At 34.7% G+C, this 26,081-nt stretch overlaps 1 protein-coding gene across 2 annotated transcripts in view; it reads right to left on the minus strand.

Annotated features, from left to right (window-relative positions):
• The window catches only part of CCDC102B (coiled-coil domain containing 102B), a 186,156-nt gene that overhangs the window by 106,406 nt on the left and 53,669 nt on the right, over positions 1-26,081 (minus strand). For both annotated transcript variants that reach the window (XM_014565855.2, XM_032470648.1), the window contains exon 5: positions 14,330-14,446. In XM_014565855.2, the coding sequence (XP_014421341.2) occupies positions 14,330-14,446 (117 nt within the window). The remainder of the gene's footprint in view (positions 1-14,329; positions 14,447-26,081) is intronic.

Consider the following 26,081-nt stretch of genomic DNA (forward strand, 5'->3'; position numbering starts at 1 on the left):
ATATAATTTAAGGAAAAATATACGTTTATCCCCTTTGGCATATGTATACCCAAATGTCCAGGTAACTTGTGGCATTAATCTCTCCAATGAAGCCACTCTTCACAAGAGAAAAACTAGTGGAACCTAGTTCTGGTTCTGTCACTTACTATTGGTTGATTCTAGACAAGACATACACCTTCTGTTCCTCAGTTTTCTGAATAAAATTAGAATGAGAACACCAAACCCACCAAATTCAAGTTATTGTAAGAACTGAGTAAGATCAATCATTTAAAATGCTTCCTAAACTACATAACATGATAGTTATGTAAAACTATTTGTTACAGATAAAAATTGGAAATTACTTATTTTTACATTAGTTGGTTTTAAAACCTAATGGCTAATTTAGTTTAAAGTACTATTCAAAGTATTGAATAGTATTATACTGTTATAAAGTATTTTTATTGACATTTTAAGTTCTAAAAGAGAAGTCAGCATTAAGAAAATGTTAGACTTCAATAATATCATTGGAAATGAATTTTGATTTTAAAAATTCTAAAAACTGCTTTTTCATACGGATGTAATTGTGCTATTATTGTAGAAAATGTTCTGTTCCCAAATCTAAGAGAGGCTCCAGCTTCTAAAAAACAAGAAACTAAAATTACATTCTTGGCACTAGACCTTGTTTATCAATTAAATATAATAAACTAAGGGATCAAATTTTAGATGATGTGGTTTTGACATTTGGGGTGCCTATTTGGGATGTGAGGTGAAAACAGTATTTCACAATCCAATTTAGAACATGACATTACTTTAATTATTAAGATTAATGCTTAAACTTTTTGACTAACAGCACATCACTTATCAGAATGAAAATAATAAAGCTGGAATAAAAAGTCATCAACTTTGAGATGAAAAATTAATTTTAGGAGAATAAATGTATTTTTGGTCAAGGACAAATATGATGCTGTGTCAAGTCTTTATAAAACTGTAGGCATTTAAAAGAAATTGCTGAAGTCAATTTTATACCTAATAACAGATAACAGGTAGAAATAAGATTTTAAATATGTAATAGATGGTTTGAATGAATAAATTCTAAATCTTAAAAAAAAAATAATTGAAGAAAGAATTCTTTTAACAGCATAACAGCAAAGCTTAAATAATGATGTGTGATTATTTACTATTTGAAGATTTTTGTTGCCATACCAATTACCTGATAAATTAAGGTATATAACACACATTAAAAAGGTAAAGGTTCTGTGAAAATTGGATCATAAATATAAGCAGTTTTGGTTTTGTTTTCATTTTATAAAATTATTTTCTGTCAGATTATTCTTTTCCAAGAATCATATGAAAATGTACCACCTTAAAAGCCATTCAATTAACTGCAAGTTAAAATGATGAAAGAAAGATCAGGTAGTATTTTAAGCTATCAGAGTTTACTGTAAGCAATTCTAATAATGATTGTATCAAACTGAAATAGAATTCCATTGATTTGCTTCCAATGCTCAAGGAAAAAATCCTAAAACATTTTAATTTTAACTCTAATATACTGTGAATTTTAACTAATACTGGGTACTAGTCTTAAATGAATTGCATGCAATACAGGCAGTATTGAAAAATATTTTCTAAAAATTTTTAATGTAAAAGTATATTCTAACCAAGCAAACACTAAAATATTTATTGATTTAATGACCTCCAATTTTATGCATATTAAACATTGAGAAAAATATATACATGTCCTACTATTCAGCTATTTAAAGAGTAGTTATTGAGTATCTTTCAGACACTGAATATACTGTTGTCAAAATAAAAATAAACATAAGTATAAATTGGGCAGCAACTCATAAAGGAGAAAAGCTGCCGGGTGCTATGGGAAAGACTTGCAGTGCATCAGGCAATCAGAGGAGGTTATTGGAAGAAACGATGTTTAAGCTGAAACCTGAAGCTTAAGAAGGCAGGGGTTAGAATCAAGGCAAGAATGTCTCAGTAAAGAGAAGCAGGACGTAGTTTTGAATGTAAGAGCCAAGAGCTCGATCATGAGGTGTTAGGAGTTGGGGAGAGTGAAGTATGAAAGCAAGTTAAACAAGTAGACACTGGTTCTCAAACAGTTCTTAAAAGCGCATATAAGAATTGTTTGAGTTCCTTGTGAAATATGTCGTAATTATTCCTAAGGATAAATATTGGGTCATTTCTTTTACTTGTATATTTATGCATTTATTTACTTCCTTCCTTCCAGTTTATGGAGACAGAGCTGACATACAGCACTTTATAAGTTTAAGGCATGCAGCATAATGACTGGGCCATTTCTAAACATACTCATCGGCCAGCTCAGTCTTCATCGATTGTCACTGCTTGACACTGCTCAAAGGATGTCAATGACAGGTTGCAATGAGTGTATATTATCTAGAAAGTAAGTTTTACAAAACCGGAACGGTGTCACCTGACACGTTCTATGTAAATGTTTTGTAAGGACCCTTGGAGGAAGGAGTAAGTACCTAGCAATAGTCTCTGGGAAAAAGCTTCTCTGTATTTCAATTAAATTAGGCACAAAGTGACATTAAGATAGCAGCCTAGAAGAGCCAGAGATTTAACTCACCATTACTGAACATCAATAGAATTTCTCGGTACATTTACTCTTAACTCTCTTTTGCTGTTTTCATAGCTGCATTGCATCTTGTGATAGGTGAACACAAGGGAGGTAAAGAGAGGATTTTCAGTAAAATGACCTAGAGTTGAGTACCAATTCTTTTTATCCCGGGAGACTCCATTTTTCATTTATAAGATACGAAAAATATTTTCTACAGCCTACGGTGTTTTGAGGTAGGAATTATTTAGTAGGGGGAAGTTATTAAACTTTCAAACTCAACACAAATATTTCTTGTCATAAGGGTTTTTTTCTAAAGAACAAAACGCATCAACGGCCAATTCAAATAATGACAGGAGGAAACAGTGTATTATTTTTCATCATGTTTTACCAAGATAACAATCATTTTGTAAATGGACCTTGTCAACTGAGAAAAACGCCAACAAGATGCACTATGTGGCATTCTGCAGGCCAGCAAAAAGTCACCTAAGATCAAGGTGGATGTTCCAGGAACAGATTTGCAAATATTTACAATTTTCATTTCAGACAAGTCAGTCATAATAAAACCCCATGACAAGCACTGCGATTTTGGAAGTAAGAGGTAAAAAGGCAGGAAGCTTGTTATTTCCTTGCAATGAGAGATGAGTATCCTTTTGCAGAGGACCTAATATATTCCTGGTAAAGAGCTATATAGGTTTTTCCTATCTTTACAATACTCCTGTAAGTTTGTTTGTGCTACACATGAGGAAAGTGTGGTTCTGAGAGTAGAAATAATTCTCAAGGTGGGCAAACAGTCCAAGGCATGGTTCACCTAGAATTCGTCTCTGATCCCAATCCTGAGTTCACTCCCCCAACACCAGGCTAGCAGAGAGCCAGTGATGTATAACATATTCATTTGCAATAGCAACCTCCACATTCTGGATCCATTGTACTACACTCTACCAAAGGTTTTGTTTATGTTTTTATTTTGTTGTGATATATTTGGGGGCGGGGGTTGACCCTTGCTTCGTCTCAACTAGCAAATTAATTCGGAGGAGAGGTGATTCTGACTCACATTGAAAAGTCTGGCAACTGAAACCTAAATGCAATGTGTATATTATTGATATCACCCCCCACCCCTAGATCTTTTAACACTCTTCCTCTAACCATGTCTTGGAATCAAAAAGTAAGAACTGGAGAAATCCCTTCCGAAGTCAACGTCTACTTCCCTCTCGTCCAGAGTTAATGGCAGCTCAGTGATAGCTCACTCCTTCTTACCAGTAGTCAACAGAGCAATGAATGGTTTTAATAATAGACAATGTCACATGTATTTTAGTTGCTTTAATTAGTGAAGAGTCCCAGAACTAATTTGAAACAAAATGTGTGCGAAACTTTAGTACAGGAAGAGGGATCCACATGAAAATAATAAATAAATAAATAATCTAGACGCAGACACTACATCCTTAACAGAAATCAGCTCAGAATGAATCACAGACCTGGATGTAAAGCACAAACTATAAAGCTCGTAGAATGCAGGTAGCCTAAGAGAAAATCAAGATGACCTTGGGTTTGATGATGACTTTGAGATGCATCACCAAAGAAATAATTGATAAGTTAGACGTCATCAAAATTAAAAACCTCTGCTCCGAATAGACAATGTCAGGAGAGTGAGAAGACAAGACACATACTGAGAAAAAAATATTTGCAAAATATGTCTGATAAAGAACTGCACCCTAAAATATACCAAGAATTATTTAAATTTATTTAAATTCAACAGTAAGAAAACAACCCAATTAAAAATGGGTCCAAGATTATGGATAACAGACATCTCACCAAAGAAGATATAAAGATCTCAAACAAGCATATGAAAAAGATGAAGTCTAATAAAAAAGTTCTAAATAGAAATTTTTTTTTATATTTTGGATACCCATCTTTTATCAGATATTATGTTTTTGCAAATATTTCCTCCTAGTTTTTGGCTTGTTTTAATCATCTTAGCAGTGTCTTTCACATAGTAAAAGTTGCAAATTTTAATACAGTCCAAATTAACTTTTAAAAAAAGGAGGCCAAAACACTGTGTCTCAGACTGAGCACGAATTGAAAGCAATGCAAGCAAATTTAAAAAGGACAGTGAGTGCATTTATGTCTGCATCAGTATATATTATGACAAACTGAATGATAAGAATGAAAGAGACACATATTTATAAAGAGCTTACTTATGCCCTGGTAGGCAATACTTATAAACTTCACAATTAAAACTCTAGATGGTTATTTTGGATCCTTGATTTTGCAACAGCCAGGCAGTCTTAAAAATTCTTAATGGTATTACAAAAATTTCATACGTAAATATTTTTCTCACTTTCATGTAGAAGTTAATAATCATCTATATATCTCCTGTGGTTATTACGATAAAAAATGTGAATGAACACATTGCTCTTATCCCAAATGATGGTAATTGTTTTACAAGTGTGTCCAAAACAACCAGAGAAAAGCTTTAACGTAAAACCGAAACAGTGAAGACATGCTTTTCTGCAACTCTCCTGCCAAAACTTAACATGCTGCAGTGTATTTATTATAAACTTAGTAAGGCATGAAACTTTACAGAAACAGTACTTACAGAATTTGAGAAGTGAACCACAATAGATGTTTTAAAATGTGGATCTTGTTCTAATGATACTAGGAACCAGAGGTTTACATATGTAAAACCTACATGTAAAATAAAATAGGAATTACTTTTGCCATGTGCTAACTCCATCCTCAAGTGTCCTCTACTACTAGGAAACATAAAATGCTTAGTAAGATCTGCATTAGAAAATTAAGCAAGCCATAAAGGGTAGACCCTCTTTATTTTCGAAATCTCTCCTAAAAGTAATTTTAACAGTAGACAAACTATCGTGGCCCCAGGGGTGGTCGTCTCAGAGACTGCCAATGGCTCTCAGTATCTCAAGCACATAAAATCTGCCAACACTAACTAAAGAAAGGTTTCCCACTCAACTGAGATTATGTCTTGTGTTAATCCATATATTTACTTTTTCTAAAGGATTAACAACCATTTTAATTAGAAGTCATATTTTCTAACTGTGCTGGACTCTGATGATTCAGATAAAATAGAAAGTTAACCTCAATTATTAACACCGAGCTGTAACTGAAGGAAAAGTACATATTCCATGATTTACAGGGGGAGAGTGAATTAGATCTAGAGAATGATGATGAAAATGAAATGGTTGCAAATGGATTAAGGAGAGCCCCCTAAACCAACACTTTACATCCAGAATGGCTTAGTGTGACAGTTTTATGTTTTAATGTTGCTTTTCTTAACATCTGATTTTGGGGGAAATTTGACACAAGAGATATACTGATGAATCGTTTCAAAAAACTTACTGAAGAATAAAAAATCACTTTGTATTGTTGATCCAGTCAGAATCACAGAAAATTGTGAAGCATTAAAATAAGATTTTTCATTAAAGAGATTAATATTACAATGAAGCAGGTTAATCCCTTCCATTCATCTTTAATCTGAATTCAGTAGTTTTACTGGATCCTCTACTTACCACTGGCTTCCAATGACAACTCTGTTGATAGAGCCACTGTCCCTAGGTGGGGGACTCTGATTCTGGGCTCTTATTCTGTTGTTTCTTTGGTCTACCAATCATTGTACAAATACTACCCTATATATAACACATATATATTAATGTATAAATATAATTTTTTCTGGTGTATACATATTTGATTGATCATCTACCCATCAGTATCTGTGAACTGTGATTCCTAAGTGTGCTGAAATGTTTTTCCCTATAATCACAAATTGAGTTGTAGCAACTGTTTTTTCAGCAACCTTGGAGCTAATCACACAATTGATTTTTTCTGGTACTCTGTTTAATGTGCTGACTTACAAAATAAGTGATGTAATGTTATAGTATACTTTGCATTCCTGTAACAAATCAAAATTTTTATTCGCTGTGAGATTGAGACTACTTATATTTGGTTAACATTTTGCCATTATATTTATGTGTAAGTTTGATTGCAATCTTCCTTGCTTATATGATCTTTGTCTAGATGCATAATAAGGATTAAACTAACACAAAGGAAAGAATTGGGAAGTTTTTCCTCTTCTCTAGAAGCTGTCCTATAAAACTGGAGTTATCTAGTCTGAATTGTAGGACTTAACCCTAAGGCATCCTGATGCTAAAGTTTTATTATAAGAAGAGTTTTAATTCATTAATTTTTAATTTACTTTACTTAATGTTATAAATCAATTCAGGCATTCTATTTTTACAAGAATCATACTGGGTAAGTTATATTTTCTGGTTCACTTCATGTAAGATTTTATTTTTATTAGCATCATCTCTTCATAGTGGTTCCTTATCTCTGTAAACCTCTGCTCTATCTAAAACTGTGTTCCTTTTTAATTCTTAGTGTTTTCTAATGATAGCCCTTAATTAATTTTGCTTGAATTTCACTTTTTCCCCCAAAGAACCAACTTCAGGCTTTGCTGACTATCTGTTATAATTTTTTGTATTATATTAATTCCTAATATTGTCTTTCCCTCTTTCTACATTTATTGGGGTTTTTTTTCTTCTTCTAGAATTTAGCTTGCTATTTTTTACTCTGTTATTGTGTTATTCTGTTTACTTTAAGAAGCAACTCTTAACAATCTGCATTTAAAGTGTAATAGATTTATTAGGGGGAATGTGAAGAGAGGCGGGCTGATGCTAACACAAACTAACGCTTAAGAGTTTTGAGTAACACAGTTACTTCCACTACCACCAGCATCGCAGTCTTTGGTAGACTGTATTTTCTCCAACAAAAGCTAGTAAAAAATTATGGTTAGAGAAACTAAACTTAGCTAGCAAACTTTTCCAAAGACCCAGATACCAGGAAAAGCTACTGCTGTTGAGATATCTGAGCAAAGGCATTTTAAATACTTTATTCCACTCCACGTAATTCAAAACCCTTTCTGAAAAAAATACAATCTCTTACTCAAGGCACTTAATGCTTCCTGGATAAATGACTGCAGGCTTTCATCTTTTATTCAGTTTTAAATTTATCAGTTTTCTGTAACTCTAGGACAAGTGACAGGTTTCATCTTGGATAATTGGACTATTTAGACTTACATTTGTCTAAATGACCAGAATGCATATCTATGTGTGACAGTTGATTTTCACTTTCCCGAGAATATTATTTTTCTCTAATGGTTTACTCACATCAAATATCTTTTTATAGATTGTGTTTCCTGAGTTTTGTCAATATGAACTCAGAATGTGCCAAAATGCTTAAATCCGTATCACTAACAGACTTCTAAATTAACCTGCTTGGAACCACCAATATCCTGTTTCAAAGTTATACAACCATTTCCAGTACATTCATACGATCCTCAGTAATCTCTCTGTTAGAACACGTAACGTCAATACGAACTATGAGGGACAAGCGATTTAAATCAATTCAAATCAACACCTATTGTGGCAATTTCAGAAAATTAAATTATGATGGTACTGGATTTCTAATTATACAACACCTTCTCACTAAGGAAGATTCTATTTAACTACGTCAGTAAATAAAACCTCAGGTATCTCTTCATTCAAAATTTCTGACTGGGTCAACTCCCCCAGCGTCGTGCACAGCTGCTGGGGGCAGCCCCAAAGCGGTGAAAACATGCAATTAACTGGATGATTTTTGATGGCTCCTGGGCCCCTCACTGAAGGCAGTTCTCTGAGGGTAAGTCCATTTCTACTTTGGACACTACTGAATGATTAGATCCTGGCATGGTAGGTCCTACACAATATTTGCAGAATTAAAGACTGAATTTATAATATAAGAAAACACCTTGAAAACATTTTCTCTTTTTAAACAGAGAAGAAAACATTTTTCTGCCCTCTATATTTTCCCCCACCTCACCCTAAAAATCATATCTGGTAATGAATTGTTCCCCGTTAGACTATGTTGCTTTTCAAGTGATCAAAATAGTCTCCCAGATCGATGGCTCCTGTTGTCCACTGCTGAGTAAGAGGGGAAGGAGGAAGTTTTGGCTTTATTGTCAATATCCCACTATTTAAACAAAGAAACAAACAAACAAACAACCTTTTCAATATATTCTCCTACTCAACAGAAATGCTCTAAATGTTTTTTACAGGTCAGACCTTTCTTCTTATTGAATTGACTTTCTGGTAATACTACACTCTCTAGCTGTCTCACCTGCTACTCCCTTGATCCCGTATGGTCCTTACCTCTCCCCTTACGTGGCGAGGTGCTGTTCATCCTTCACACCTCATTCTCGACATCTTTTCTATGTCCTTGCGTAGATCACTATACTTCACCCATCAAAGTACATGCTGTATTTAACCATCTGGGTTTGTTTGTTTATTTCCCGGGTGGCCATCACTCTGTAGAATCCTCAGTGCTTAATTCTTGTACCAAGCACACTGCAGATGGCTGACAAGTATTCGTTGAATAAATGATTTAATAAGACAATGACTACTTATTTTGTTGTTTTGTTTTGTTTTTCATGTCACTACCATTTTGCCTGCGCAGAGAATCCAGTTGGAGAAAAGTTTCCTTAAACCCCAATAATAATACAATTTCTGGGTATGAAAAAATTTGTTACAAAAATGTTTATGTTTTATCTTGCATAAGCAAAATAAAGAGGACTACTATACAATCACAAGTTAAATTTAACATGTTACCCATCTGGGTCTTTTTTGTTCTTAATTAGGAGGCAGAATTTTAAAAAAGTGAATAAATATAGACATTCTGAAAGAGAGAAAAAATGAATATACTTGGTTCTTTCTTAAATTTGGAAATTTTTCACTCTTTATTTCTTTGAGTAATGTTCAGCCCCACACAATTTCTCCTTTCAAACTGGCCTCCAGTAGCATCAGTGTTTGATCTTTTATTATCATCCCACAGGCTCCTACCTGTTAGCAAAGGCTTTTTTTTTTCTCCCCAGACTATTTTCTTTCTGTTACTCAGATTGGGTAATTTCTATTATTCTATCTTCAAGTTCTGTTGTTCTGTCTTCAAGTGCTTTCCTCTGTCCCTTCCATTCACAATTTTAAAACATTTTACTTATTGTGTTTTTCCTTCTTAACTTTTTCATTTTTCTTCTTAGTATCCTCTATTTCTCTGCTGAGACTTTCTATTTCCTTTACTGAAAATTTCCAGTTTTTTTCCCACTCATTTCAAGCATGTTCACAATTGCTCGTTAAAGCATTTTTATGATGGCCACTTTAAAATTACTGCCAAGAAATGAAAACTTTCCTGCCTTTTTGATATTGGCATTTGTTGATTGTCTTCTTTCATTCACTTTGAGATATTTTGGTTCTTGATATGATGAGTAATGTTCTACTGTGTCCTGGACATTTTGGATATTACATTATGAGACTCTGGATCTTATCTAAACATTCTGTGTTTGGGCGGGTTCCTCTGACACCCCAGTCTGGAGGGTAAGGGGCAGCACTGACTTGTTCCTTCCAAGCTCCTCACCGACCCCCCCCGATTCCCAGTTAGAGGTGCTCTTTGCTCCTGCTGGGTGAGGATGGGAGCTCCAGCTACCCACGAGACCTCCTTAGTTGGCAGAGCGTAGAGGTGAAAGTAGAGACTCCCTGTGTGATTTCCACCGACGCCCTGAGGCCTAGGGGTCTCATTGCTGCCCAACCGGGGTGAAACTCGGGCTCCAACTCAGCCTCCTCTCTACCATTTCAGAAGGAAGGACTGGGCCCCTCTCTGCTGCTTAGCAAGGGTGGAAGTCTAGGCTCCCACTCAGCTGTACTCACAGGAGTTGGGTGGGGCACCACTGCTTTCTGGAGGATTTGGCTGGATTACAGCAATTATTGTCTGAGAGTTTTTTTTTTTTTTTTTTTTTTTTTGCTGAGCTGACCCATCCCTAGTCCTTTGAATAGAGCAAGCCGACTTTGGTTGCATTTTGTTTTTGTTTTTGTTTTTATCTGTGCATGTTGGTGTTTCCAGGCTGCTGGCATCTTCAGCTGTAGCTCTGGGATTTATGCAGCCAAAAGAAAACTCAGGAGACTCACCACCATGTTATTTCTTAGGTCCCAAGGTACCCAGCTGAACGCCTCTTCTCTTCAATTTTGAGAGTCCTTTTATGTTTGCTTTACATATAATATTCTGAGATTTTAGCTGACTTACTGGATTAAGTAGGGAAAAGTCTGTCCATCCCATCTCTCCAAAGTAGAATAGAAATAGGATACAAATGTGTGGATGGGTGAGAAGAGAAAAGAACAAAATGCAGATAAGAAATAAGAAACCAAAATTCCAGACAATTTGATACTGTAATGATATATATTTTTTGGAATAATACCAGAAAAACTAATTATCTCCCCTTGGAAAATGTTTGTCCCAAAAAGTCTGGCCCCTAAAATGAGTGTTTCCTGAGTATGAGTTTGCTTTTGAGCAGCAGTAAGATTGTAGAAAGAAGTAATGATTTCTTCACTCAGGATGCCAGTTCATTTCCATTCTAAATAAGCTCATTTCCAGTTCAAGGGGTCTTGATCTTAAATGTGGAGAAAAGATGAAATGTGTCCGCTGTGCACATGCGTATATACGTATGTTGAGACATATTCATCTATCAAGTGACTTCCTGCTTGGAGAATTCACCTCATTACCATTGGCCAGAAGAGTGAATTATTTAAATAATCTGGGGCCTTTTTTTTTTTTTCTATCAGACCTGCATTTTGAATTTCCTTGACCAATCAGATTTCCCAAATGGGAAGATAATCATCAAACTACTTCGGAGACAGGGCAGTTGAAGAGATAAGTAAAGCACACTCTTCAAGGGAAAAGTCTTATCAATTGGTGGGTGTTAGTAACAGTTTCTAAAAGGTATCCATGATGTATGGAGATCATCAATGGTTAGAAAATTGTAATGTTTGATATTAAAGTACCATTTAAAAATATTCCAGCTATATTGTTTGAAAATCTATCACATTTCCAGAGTCGTCGCCTTCAGTAAACCCACAGGGTGAGGGCAGACCAAGGTAGTGACATCAGATAGTGACTGTGGCTTCGGGATTTCACTCATGACCTGGGTGCCCTTTGGTAAGTTGCCTGCTGAACAATCTGAACTTGAATGTGTCCCTCTGAGAAATTGGAACCCAATGAGAACATAGGTAAAATAATGTTTGAGGTTATTTTGTAACCTTGAGCAAGGTAAGTTCTCTAAGATTCTTTCCATTAAATGTAGACAAGAATACACAGATCATAAGAATGTCAAAATATTAAATGAGATTTTATATTTCAGTGGCCTGGAAATGTATATGTGATGTGTACTGTAAATCTCAGTAAATGGTAGCTATTATAATAAAGATGATATGAATAAAAATGAGCAGACAACTAGCAGTGTATGTTTAGATCAATAAAAAACAAATTAAAATGATTGTTTTGCCTATCAGCTAGGAAAATATTAAAAACAGTAATATATACTGTTGGCTATAGAATGAGCATGTTTATACATTGCAGGTTAGTAAGAATGTAAATTGATACAATTTTCCTAATGGACAATTTGGCAGTGTATATAAAATGTTAAAAAACAAACATTCTCTTGAAAAAGCTGTATCATTTCTAGGAATTTACCCTGAGCCATTTTTAAATGTCCAAAGATGTATACGCATACACGTATTTACTGCAGTGTTGGTTATAGATCTAAAAATAAAAGTAAACAGATTTTTAAAAATAGGTTACATTTTAATTAATTTATGACACAATTGCCCAATGACTTTTATGCAAACATAAAAAGCTATAATATGATTTTAAGACCTAAACATAACCGGTATAAAAAATAAAATAATGCCAACAAAGAGTATATGTTATGTTTTTCCCCCCAAGGAAAGGAAGTAGCTTTTATCCTAATTTAAAATGTAAATGAACATATATATTCACATATACAACACACACAGAGACACACACATGCAGACACACACACACACACACACACACACACACACACACACACACACACAAGCTTACTGTTTCTATAAGAATTTGTCCCAATATTGGTTTTCTTTTGAAAAAAGCTTTCTTTACGTAATTTAATTCAATTTAATGTACTATTCAAGTGCACACAGTAAAAGAGAGCTAATTCATGTTTACATTTGCTTTCAGTGTTCAGTGCTTCACTAAGAAATTTAAAAATAGGAAAATTATGTATCACAGTGCTTGAATGTCTTATGGAAGAGTGACTTTAGGGGGGTAAGATGTTTGTATCCTAATTTAAAAACAGAATTGAGCTCTATAGATATAAACTAGCTTACTCAAGGTCACATAACTAATAAATGAGTCTCAGAACTTTTTACTACATCAAACTAAAAAAGTCGCACATCAGAGACCCTATGTTGCTATTGCTCCCAATGTATCCTAAAAATGATGACATGAGACAATGCTCTCGACTCTGGGGGACAGTAATAACAGCCATATGTACCTTTCTCTGTATTTGTCTCTATCTCCCAAGTAAGCTCGTATACAGCATGTTGTACGATGCTTTATCAAAGATGCTTCTCAGATCTCAGGGCCAAGAAAAAGCGGTACCTACCCTGATGGTTTAGTTCCTCTTAGAAAACGAAAGATATATGAGCACTATTTTTTCCCTTTTGACTTAATTGTTAGGAGAGTTGATTTCAACAGTTCAATCTTACTCATCACCAATCTCTCCATACGCCCACCCTCACCTTTATATGACTCATAGGGAAGAGCCAATTAGCTCAGGAGGAGCTAGTTCTTCTGAACATCTTAGCTAATTCCCAAAAGTAAAAGCACTTTGCCTCAGACAATGTTTCCCCTGAAGTATGTAATCTTTTCAAAAGTCTTGTGTGACAACTAGTATTACTCTTCCTTCCACTATTACAACCTGTAAACTGAGCCTCAAGAGAGGCTTAACGAGTTGACCAGAATAAAGTAATCAGTGAGTGATGAGCCACTTCTGCTCCCAGATCTATGCATTTTCATTTCCACTATGTTCACCTGATATAAAACATACTGTGGTGTGAATTCAGTCCTTGCAGAGTTTTATATGGAAGAAACCTTCTAAGACAAAGTACTTTCCTCTCAGCTTATATTTTTCCTAACAATTCCATTTCCTGAATTGTTTCTGCACATTTGTATCTAAGACATCTTCCAGAATTATCTGCTACAAAATAAATAATTTATGATTTTCCACGTTTAATGCACTAATACAATGTTCTAAAAAGTACAAATAATTCAATCCCCCTCCTATCTCCAAGGACGGTAATTTCTCCTTTATCACAAGACAAAGAAAACAGAATGTACAGTCTGTGAAAATTAATTTGTTGTTGTTATTGGTGGGAGTGGAAAATAGATGTTTCCACTATTTTGGTCGATATACCTAAGAAATGAACTAACTATAACAAAAGTGCGGTTGCTCTGCCTGCGGCTAGTTGCCAACTGCCATGTTAATTCAACCAGGATCTGCATGTAACAAATCTTGGATGTCATTGTTCCTGATTATAACTTAATTCATCAGATCCAGCAGCTAATTAAACTTTAATAAGTATGTATTCATAGTAACACTTGTATCAGCTAAAGTGTGCTTTTTCAGTCAAATAATATGTCTTTATAATACTCAGATAATTCAGATATAATATTGGACCAATACCATTCCATAGCATTTTAAATCCTATGTAATCTGATTACATGATTTTTGATTTTCCACAGCATTCTTTAAAAGAAAGTAACCAAAGATTCTCCAGTTACACTTCTTAAAATAGTATACCATTTAATAACCTTCAAATACATTGTATTACTCTTTATCCAATATCTTACCTCTGCTCTTAACTCATAGATCACCCTGTCCTTGGTGTTTTGAGATTTAGGTCCTTCCTTTATATCTCCTGGTATTTCTTCCATTTCATCTTTATGTTGACCATGAAGAACGTTAAACTGAAAAAAGAAAGTTAAAGTTATAGTCACATGATATTACAAAGCCTGGCTGCAGGATAATTCACATTAATTAGTCTTTCATTTTGCTTTCAGTTATTTTTGTTTCTATGTGGAGTTTGATAGGTTTTGTTGTTGCTGTTATAACTATTGTAGTTGAACCATGTATTTTTTTTTACACCTGTAGTTGAAAAAAACCCTATGTTGTTGGAAGACAAATCAGCAAATCTCCATTAATCCAAATTTGCCAATTGAAAATTGGGCAGAGGTGGGTTACCTCCACAGATTCCTAATAATTAGCCAGTTGGATTCTAAACTAATCCAAGTAATTGTGGCATATGGGGGCATATGGGAAATCTATGTACCTTCTATTCAATTTTGCTATGTACCTAAAACTGCTGTAAAAAACAGTCTATAAAAAGAAATGTAGGAATGAGAAGAATCCTGGAAATGCAAATGGTGATTTTCCCCCAGAGCTGTTCTTATGATTGGAAGTTTTCAGTAGAACCACGACATTAGACGTGTGTGTGTGTGTGTATGTGTGTGTGTGTATATATATATATATATATATATATATGTATATATATAACATAAAGATAAATACCCATATGCTATTCTGTTTTCTTAACTTATGTTTTTTCCCCTAAACTATGTAGGTGAATGTTTCCAGAATTAAAATTATGTAACTTGTATGTAATCCTACAATAAATTAGAATATAAAAGCTATCACTATACCATCTAATTAAAATTTTAAAATAATATTACTCATGTTATTATCGTTAACCGTAATATTAAGCATGTGCTAGTCTCCAGGAACTGGACTTGATATGTATTTCTTTACTCAATGCTAACAGTAATCCTATGTGTTAGGTATTATTATTACCCCAACTTAAAGGAAAAAAAGCCGTATTTTTACTAGGCTTAAGTAACTTTCTCAAATTCACAAAGCTAATAATTGGAGAAAGAAAATTTGAGAACATTCTTGAGAAATTCATTACTTGAGTTCTTAATCATAAACCAATACTGTATCTATAATAATAAAGCTAAGTGGCACAAAAATTTTCTGAAAGGCAACAAGCTTACAGAAATACATAACAGAGGGAGCATAACAGAAGATACCACAGCCCCAACACACTAGAAATGGACCCGATGGCGGGAGGGGCTGATTTGCCAGCTACATAAAGGCTCCATGTTCAGAATGGGTAACGTGGAAAAAGGTGGACATCACGCCACAAAATTCACTGAAAGGTTGACTATGCATATTTCACTTTGTTTTCATGTCAGTTAAATAGACAGTGTGGTGTAGAACTCTGGCCAAAAGAAATCGAAATAAAAGTTACTTTGCTAAGGAAAATAATGAATTACAAGGGTAAAATAAAAGCAACAGGTTTTAAGTTGGGCTCACCAAAATAAAATTCACTCATTCTGGTAACTGAATGCCCTGAGCTTAATTTCTGAATCTTGGTCATTACTTCTTAGAGAATTAGGTCAATAATAAACTCGTCCATTGTCGACAGAACTTTCAATAAACCTCACCACTCAAAGGAGAGAAGAGGCAGGAAAACAAATTTTCCTATACAAATGGCAGAGAGAACCCACACCAGTTACCTTAAATAATTCCACTTCTTACTCATCATTGTAAGTGGAAAATCAAGGATCTCTGGACAAAGGGAGAACCTCAAGAATGTGAAAACTATGACCAAGATTAAGTAACAATGTCTGATAGGAAAAAAAATGAAACAGAAAAGTGGTGCAATTTAAGATATGAAAGAGAATTTTTTTTCTTTTTAAATCTAATCACAATCTTCAGGAAAAATGAATATATAATTGCATTCACAATTTAAGGACAAAGCAACTTCAAAATTTTAAAAAACAATAAAAGGAAACTTTAAAAATGTATCTATTCATCCTTCCTTTAGAAAAACTTAACTATAAAAGTTAGAGGATAGAATTGAATGTTGGAGGGGTACCTGTTCCCTTGATGCATTCACTCCTTTGGACAGCTCGTGTGCACCCATAACTATAGCATTGCATAGGAATCAAAATTCTGACAACCTCCAAGTGTCCAGTTCCATCCTGAAGGTCTCCCCTGAACTCCCTGACCCACATACCCAACTTCCTTCACTTCTACAGGCATCCAAAGCTTAGCAAATTGAGAAGACAGATTGAGTACTTCTTAAAATCTGTTTCTCTGCCAGTCTTTGCATCTAACAAATATCAACTCTTCCTTCCCTTTGATCAGGCCAAAAATATTAGTCTTATCCTTCACTTTTTTATTCTCTGATATGCCACATCCAGACTAAAAACAAATCAACTGAACTTAGCCTTCCAATGATTCAATAAATCCAACAACTTCACCACCTACACCACTGCCGCCCTGATCAATGACCATGATCTTAGTGACTTTAATAACTTCCACACTCTCTACTTCTCATCAGAGGTCTGGATTCCCTTTCTCAAAACAGCAGTCAAACAAAGCCTTTTGATCATGCAATGTCCCTGCTCAAATCTTTCCAGGGGCTTCCCAATCCATTTAGAGTATAAATCAAAGTCCTTATTAGCCGCTTGGTCCTATAACCTCTCAGTTCTGGTCTCCTATTCCTACCCCTATTCTAAGCCAATCCCTCTGGCCTTCCCACGGTTCCCACCACTCCAGATAGGCAAAAGCAAAAGAGAATATAAAAACAATAAATTAAATACCGTACAGCTAAAGCAATTAAAACAATATAACAGAAAAAAAAATTGATGAACAGATTAATCCAATATACTCCCTCCTACTAAAAACTGAGTTATTTCGATCATTTTCTAAATTATATTTTGAAGTCAGAAACATCTAAATGTTGCCACTTACCTCAACTTTAGTTTAGATTATGGATGTAATTAAAATCTGTTTAGCAACTGAAAATGTGAAAGCCATGGAGGGGCAGATGCTAAAGATTATTAATTTAGCAGAATTATAAACATCATCCATAAATGATGTATACCACATTAGTTAAATTGAAAATGACAGAAATAGGAAGTATCTGATAGAGTGAATGAGTCAGCATTAGAAAGCATTTTCCAAGTTCATGTCCTTTTATTTAAAATTCATTTAAGTATAGTCTCTTGCAATGCTTTTTTTTTTAAATTGCATCATAATATAATTCCAAAATTCCTCTTTAAAATTCCTCTTTTCGTACTGCAGTATCTGTGAAAGGTTAAGCCAGGCAACTTGTCATATCTCTGACTTCAGAAATATCTGCCATAATTTGCTTCTGGAAAATTAGTAACATTATGTGTAAATATTTCCTTTAATACATTTAGACTAGGAAAGAGTGGAAAAATTTTCTAGAGATAATGTCTAGAAAACAAAAAAACTGTGTAACAAACAAAAACATTTTCTTATTTAATCAGATAATACAGGAGAAGAAAAATGCATTCAACATTCAATTAATCACCAAGCATCATGATCTTTCACTTGTGTATTTCTCAACTCTCCAGATCTCTCCACAGTCTCCTACCAGTCTTAGAGCAGCTGATTATTTCTTTCTGGACCTGGATTACCATGACAGACTCATAACAGGTTCCTCATCACCCACACCCTGACAAATCTTTTATTTACACCGAAGTTTCAGTCATTTTTTTTTTTATTGTAATCAGATTGACCCTGGTCAACACACTTCAATGGCTTTTCCCACTGCCTTCATCTGGAGACAAACATTTATAATTAGGTTTGGGGATAAGTATTGACTATCAGTTTAGAATATACGACCAAATGTTTAAGAGTCATGCAGGTTCTGGTAGGGATACCATATTCCTATAAAACGTGAGGACTATATGAAGAAAATGGGCCCCAACAGAAGGCTACCCAAATGCAGAGAACCCAAGCAGAGCTAACAAGATTCCATTCATTCAAATACTTTGCATTAGCTGTAAGTGTACAGAGAAGCCCCCAAAACTTCATCACTTACAGCTCCAAAACTTAGCTCAAAATTTTTTTCAGTAAACTTTACCTAATTCCTTCCCTCAACCTTACAGAATGGTAGTAAAGACACTAAAGAATATTTCTACTATGGTTAATGCAGATTTCACTGTATCCTTCAAGCCAAAATAAAAACACTAAATAACTGGCTTTTCATGGCCTTTAAGCTCTTTTGCTTTCTTGCTGATGTATTCTTTACCTTTTTAAAGTTTGTCTTAAACTAGTATATTTATTTAGACTCAAAGAATAAAATTCCTGGTGAATTTTAAATATTGATACTTTAAATAAAATAGTTCACACTTTATGCAATGATATCTAAAAACCATAGAAATGTGCTATTCACTACCATCTATTCAAAAATATGTATTGTTAATTTTATTTCTTGGATTTTTATTTCTATTCTACCTCCTCCATATCATCAAACTTTAATATATGTTTATACTTGAAAACGTTTTTACTCTATAATATACAATAAAAATATGTATATAAAATGTAGGTATATATTTAGGCTGTAAGACTCCAAATATTTAAAAGTTTCTTTTAGATTGAATTGTCTTAACAATTATTACGTGTACGTGGTTGCTTAAAAATAAGACAGGACAGCACATTTTGTGGTAGGTAACTGTTAAATACAAACTAATCATTTGCTGGAAATGCATCTCTTAATGAGATGGATAGATACATTTTTTTCAATTAGTTTGCGTATCCATGGATGAAATTACTTATTGATAGAATTAAATAAGAATTATGTCAGTTTTATTTATTCTTTTTAAAACTGTGGGCACAGAGAAAGTGGATCACACATGTTGACAGAAATAGAAGATATTTTGTTATAGTAGTCATTGTGTTATTTTTTAATATCCTACTAAGTATATGGCAAAGCCACACTTTGATCTTATACCAAAATTTGTTTTTTATTATCTAAAAACAGGCCAATCCATTAAGCCCTATTCCAGTATTTTTATGAAAAGGAAAAGTAAAACCCTCTCAGGTGCAAAAGGTTTGGGGACCCATTAGTAGCTGGTTTCTCAACACCAGTATTTAAAAATATCTTGTTTGGTTCTCCTTAGTTTTTCTGACTCTGGAAAAATGCTCTAAAATAATACTGGGGTTTGGAAAGAAATATGCCTTTCACTTGCGAAGTGGATAGAAAGTAACGTGGGAAAAGACAACTTGCTTGCAAAGTACTTCCTCAGGCAGATGGATTTTTAAAGGCCACAATGGAAGTTGGAAATCTGGAGTTGAAAGCCACACTGCTATCTCTGCAGGGAATGTGAGAGGAAGTCAGTGGTGTGGTGGTGGTAATTATTTTAACGATTGCAAACCTCTCCATGGAAACAGACACAGCAATGAGAATAAGAAAATAAAAAAATCTACAGATGCCAATAGTAAAATTAGGTGACGAGTCTTCCCGGTGAATCCTAAGATACAAGTGGGTTAAGACAACCCACTCACAGATTCAAAAATTGCGGTTATCAGCACCTTGCTTGAGAAAATTAAAGGGAAGCACCAAACTTCCCTTTGGTGAACAGGAGAACCCCAAACTTACAACAGACATTACCTGGAAAGTGTGTTGGGTCAATGTAAAGACAGTAGATGAAACTAGGGGAGTTTTACAAATTCTGCTTGGGAAGCGTATGCAAGGGGCCCATTGTAAAGTCTGAAGAACTGGAGCAATCTCTATCCTATGCACTCTTAAAAAAAAAAAACCCAAAAAAACAAAAACAAAGCTTCTTTCAAAAACACTCTACACTCAAAGGGAAATGCTGAGAACACAATCCATATTGAGAGGAACATTGGCAATAAAGGCAAAGAATGGATCCTTATAAATATGGTCTAGGAACAGAGCCCAGAGTTCTGGGGAAGGACAAGACCATAATCTGGGGCACATTACACAATGTTAAGAGTAGTGAGCACTAGAGAAGTGAAGCTAGAAAACATTTCTTTATTCACCCACTTTCTATTATACATACCAAAAAACACCTGAATCCGTTTATGAATGAGCAAGAGGATCATAGCTGAATCATCTGTAATAGTATATAAGGACAGAATAACGAAATAATCTTAAATACAATGAGAATATGCTATAGATGAGAACATTCTAGAAATACATGCCCAGTAGAGAAAAACCAAACAAAAATCAAATTTTTCAATGGGATCTAAACAACATCAATAAAATTATAAATAACATGAAAGAACAACTCAGTCAAGAACTTAAAAAATTCAGAAAAGTTCAGTAAAACAAAACGACAACCTACGGAATGGGAGAAAATGTTTGCAAATGATGAAACCGACAAAGGCTTGATCTGCAGAATATATATGCAGCTCATATGACTTAATAAGAAAAAAACAAACAACCCAATCCAAAAATGAGCAGAAGACCTAAACAAGCCAATTCTCCAAGGAAAACATACAAATGGTCAATAGGCACATGAAAAAATGCTCAATATCACTAATTATCAGAGAAATGCAAATCAAAACTACAATGAGGTATCACCTCACACCAGTCAGAATGGCCATCATTCAAAAGTCCACAAATGACAAATGCTGGAGAGGCTGTGGAGAAAAGGGAACACTCCTACACTGCTGGTGGGAATGCAGTTTGGTGCAGCCACTGTGGAAAACAGTATGGAGATTCCTCAAAAGACTAGGAATAGACTTACCATATGACCCAGGAATCCCACTCCTGGGCATATATCCAGAAGGAACCCTACTTCAAAATGACACCTGCACCCCAATGTTCACAGCAGCACTGTTTACAATAGCCAAGACATGGGAACAGCCTAAATATCCATCAAGAGATGACTGGATAAAGAAGAGGTGGTATATTTATACAATGGAATACTATTCAGCCATAAAAACTGACATCATAACGCCATTTGCAGCAACATGGATGTCCCTGGAGAATGTCATTCTAAGTGAAGTAAGCCAGAAAGAGAAAGAAAAATGCCATATGAGATTGCTCATATGTGGAATCTAAAAATAAAAACACATAAATACAAAACAGAATCAGACTCATAGTCATAGAATACAAACTTGTCGTTGCCAAGGGGGCAGGGGGTGGGAAGGGACAGATTGGGATTTCAAAATTTATAGATACTGACAGGCATATACAGAATAGATAGACAAGATTATACTGTATAGCACAGGGAAATATATACAAGATCTTGTGATAGCTCACAGCGAAAAAAAAAGTGAAAATGAATATACGTATGTTCATGTATAATTGAAAAATTGTGCTCTACGCTGGAATTTGACACAACATTGTAAAATGACTATAACTCAATAAAAAATGTAAAAAAAATTCAGAAAAGTAATTGTATTCAGGAAAGAATTAGAAATAAAGGAAAAATAATTTCTGAATAAACTAAGAGAACACAAGAGCAAATTAATAGGTGCAACAGACAACGCCACACGAGACAAAGTAAAGAAAGACGCTCAGTATCCAAAAGTAATGAACCAACTGTGACAAACAGAGGAGAGTGACTAAGATTCAAAGTATTTATAAATTTCCCAGTTTTCCCCACTGCAATGGCCTGGAAATAACGACTATCTCAGCAGCAGTGCCCTTATTTAGCTATGAACAGACTGTGGTCTTGAGGTATTTCCCACTGTAAGAATCCAGGACTCTGAAGTCTGGCTTGTTCTAGATATAAAACAAGGATAATCCTGGTATATCTTGACATACCACGGATTACGGAAACTATAAAGGTCTGCAAGGATTGTGTCACATGTCCTCAGCGCCAGCACAAAGAAGCTTCTGTTCTCTAAATATCGGGATTTTTGAATATCAGTAGGGATAATTACAGTAAGTTAAAGCACACTCAATAAGCTTAAGTTCATGAATTCATAATGATACAAAAAAAAAAACAAACCATAATTTGATTAACACTGGGGAATGCTAGTGAACTAATTCATTATTCTGTAAATTGGTAAAGGAAGGGAAAATAATCTGTCTTGTGTCCTGACCATATAAAAGCACACAAAGCATCACATAAGAGGAGGTTCTCTTCATATAAATATTCCAACGAACAACCTCAGCAGAAATAACAGAATTAGAACATCACAACTTTGCAGCTCCTAGTTGATCATTGGTTCTAGGCAGTGAGCACCCATCTGCCAGCACCACAAAGAGACACACAAACACCACGTGCTTCTTAGCAGAAGAACAAGTCATCTAGGAAAAAGCTCTGAAACTGAATCACATCAAACCTACAGATCCAGATACCATTTTATGGGGAATAGAAAGGACAGAGACATACTGAATCACACCCTAGGCTGCCGTCTCCAAAATCCAAAATAAAACTTCACAGGGCAAATGCCTGGCTTTTTTTTTTTTCCTTTTTTAATAAAGGACAGGAAGAAATAAATATAAAGAAAAATCTACATATTAAAACTTAAAAAGACATATCCAATGAAAATGTCTAAGCTTTATTTGAATTTTTATTCTAATAAGCGATCTGTGAAAATAAAATTGATGTTTATTAGAAAATTAGACCTTTGAACACTGAATACTTGATAAAGCAAATTATCGTTAATTTTTTTAGGCCTGAAAATGGCATTACTATGTTTAACACAGAGGAGTCCTTATGTTTCGAGATACATATGAAAATACTTCCAGATGGAATAATGCAAAGTAGGAATGGGGATGGGGAAGTAGGGGTAGAAAAGATTGGCCAAGAGATAATAATTATTAAATATAGCTGATGGGGTTCTTTGGGGCTCATCATAGTATTATTTCTACTTTTGTATATAGCTGAAATTTTCCATAATCAAGTCTAAAAAATAGCAGTCCCCTTGCTTATAAGCTCTATTTCCTGCCCCTGTGCATGAACCTACTTGGAAAGTAGTCCAGTATAAGGATTTCTGACTTCTCTTAAAGTACAGACTCTATTAATCAATAGTTTTCTTGTTGTTAGTAATTCAGTAGCAGAACCTGTATCTAGTAAAGACATAATCAGTCTTTTATATGGAAATCATGAAATGTACATGTAATGGGAAGCTGACTTCTTCTTCTGCATATGGTTGTGGGTGTGCGGATGACGATGAATGGTAGCCCATCCAAGAGTTACATCAAGTCATAAAATTATAAACCGAAAGTATGAAAAAGAACACATCCCTATCGTGACCATTGGAAATTATTCAAAAGGTCATTTTGGAAACCACCGTTTTGTCATACAACTTCATTCTCCCAGTAGCATTTCAGTGCAGGCTCAGTACTTGCTTCAGTTATCCAAGGTTATACCCTTTAGCTGATAGCTGTTTTCTGTCCACAGAGTCACTCAAAGGCTAAGGGAAAGCCAGTTCGAGTCCCAAGGAATTATTTATTATTTTTAACATTTATCCACGAGGTTATAAAGGATATCGCAGTGGTCAATGGGGGATTAGTCATGACTTGCAGAGAATATTCATCTGAGAAATTTAATTTGTATTTCATGAAGAGGTTAACTAGCATATTTTAGTTCAAATAAAACACCTAATAAGAGAATACAATGGAGTATAATTCTTTATGTGGGTATTTTTCAATCTGTATAATATATATGTAGAGAGAGATGTTTATGCCAACTTGTTTGATCAGTAGAAAGAAGTTATTTTGTACAATGATTGACAAACGGGAATTGGTCACTTTCCTTTATTCCATTTTCAATCTAGAAATGTTTTCCTTTTTTCCCCCCTGACTTTTGAGTTATCCACTTCTAACAACTTCAGATACTAAATCAAAACAAAATAATTGTATTTCTTCATCATGTAGGCTCCAAATACAATTTCTAGCCTTTTTATGAAAGAATAACAGCAGAGTGATCAAAAAGATACTGGAAAAGCATCAGGAAAGCTGTGTTCTGGACCTGGTCCTGCTAAGCTTTTCTTAGACAGTCTTTCAGGTCTCAAATTATTTTATTTTATGTAAAAGGAGGGAGATACACTAGATTTTAATCTAAGTAACCAATTTGACTATTTATGTGAAAGACTGAAATTATTTCCCTCTTGATAAATTAATAAAAGGAAGAAAGATTAACAGCTTAGAAATCATGTGAAAAACAAAATATTACAGGACGAAAAAGGGTAATGTCCTTTGTTCTCTTAATTCAGTAAAATGGAAAATATTTTTAATAAAAATATAAGATTATTCTTTTAAAACAGATTATCATGACTTATCAAAGCATTCACAAAGCACATATAAACCCAAATTCCATATAAAAACTGCTTTTTAAAATATTAAAAGGGAAAAAGATGAAAAAATCATATTTCTAATATATAATCAAAACAATACTGACTGCTGGCTAAGATGAAGTAACAATAGCCAAATTTGCCCACCTGAAACCACTAAAAAGCAAGAAAAATAGAAGAAATAATTGTAAAGACATTGATTATCAATCAATCCCTGAGGAAATGGAAAGCAAACAAAAAAAAAAAAAGCCCTAGAACTGCCCAGTTTACTACGTGGAAAGAGTTTCAGTTCACAGAGTAGGGAGGGAGAGCAAGGAAGCGGCTGATGGTCTCCCTGAGGTTGGGTGGAGCGGGGAGCCATGGGCTGAGGGTTACCTCCCACAAGAGCACCAGAGAGGAGGGAGCAGAGCGGAGGGGAAGCCTGGAGGTCTGCGGAGGACTCACCAGGGGGTGATCTGAGCATAACTGAAAGAAAGCTAAACCTCAAAAGAATGAAAAGAAGCACTCTCAAGAACTCAGATATGGCCAGTAATAATTCCCATTCCCAACTGCCGATGTGGAAGTTCTCATAATTCACATTTCCATTAGGAAATGACTCAGAATGGTTTGCCTTCGTAGGAAAATACAGCCCTAGACGAAATGCTCCTGTGGTCTCACCTAACAAGGCTTAAAACCTTAAAGACAAGAAAACATAAAAATATCTCCAAGTGAAGAAACTACATCTCAGGACAAAGCTCAAAAATAACTTTAGAAAATTAAAACATTCAGCACCACCCACAAGATATATTTTCTAATGACAGGAGTCCAGTCAAAAACTGCACGTCATGCAGACAAACAGAATACAGGGTCCCTAAAGAGGAGAAAAATCAATCAGTTGAAACTGGCCCAGAAGTAACAAAGACGACAGAATTAGAAGGGACCAAAAGGGCTTAACGCTTCCCTCAGCCTGACTAAATTTTAGAAGGCTTTATTTGTGGCTACTGGTTCTTGGCTTTCATTGTCTTAGAGTGTGTTTATTTTGAAAACAACCAAAATGAATAGTGATTGTAAGTTCTTTCTCAGCCCTTTGAGATATCAATCTTTTCCCAGGCTTTTGCCAGCTTTATAACCCAGGGATGTGCTTCTTTAGGACCTGCAAACTCTCTTTGAAATAAAAGCACTGAAGGAGACAGCACTTGTCCAGTCTCTATGGGAAGGAAATTAGCAAACACTGATAATCTAATCAGAGAGAAGAACATTTGAAAACTCAGGAACAATCAAGGTGTTCCATGTATGCCCTTCCGAGCCCTCCAGCACATTTCCGCAGGCGCACCCCAGCAGAACTACAATGGGAGCCAATTAGCAAACAGTGGGACAACTTCAAGAGGCTATTAACAAGTTTATAATCCGTGTCTCTGACAAAGAAGTGGAGACAAATATTTGAAAAAAAAAAAAATGACTAGAAAATTTCCAAATTTAATAAGAAGTATGAGCACATAGATCTAAGAAATTCAACAAACCCCAAGCACA

The sequence above is a fragment of the Camelus ferus genome, chromosome 30 (assembly GCF_009834535.1).
Source record: "Camelus ferus isolate YT-003-E chromosome 30, BCGSAC_Cfer_1.0, whole genome shotgun sequence".
Lineage (NCBI taxonomy): Eukaryota > Metazoa > Chordata > Mammalia > Artiodactyla > Camelidae > Camelus > Camelus ferus.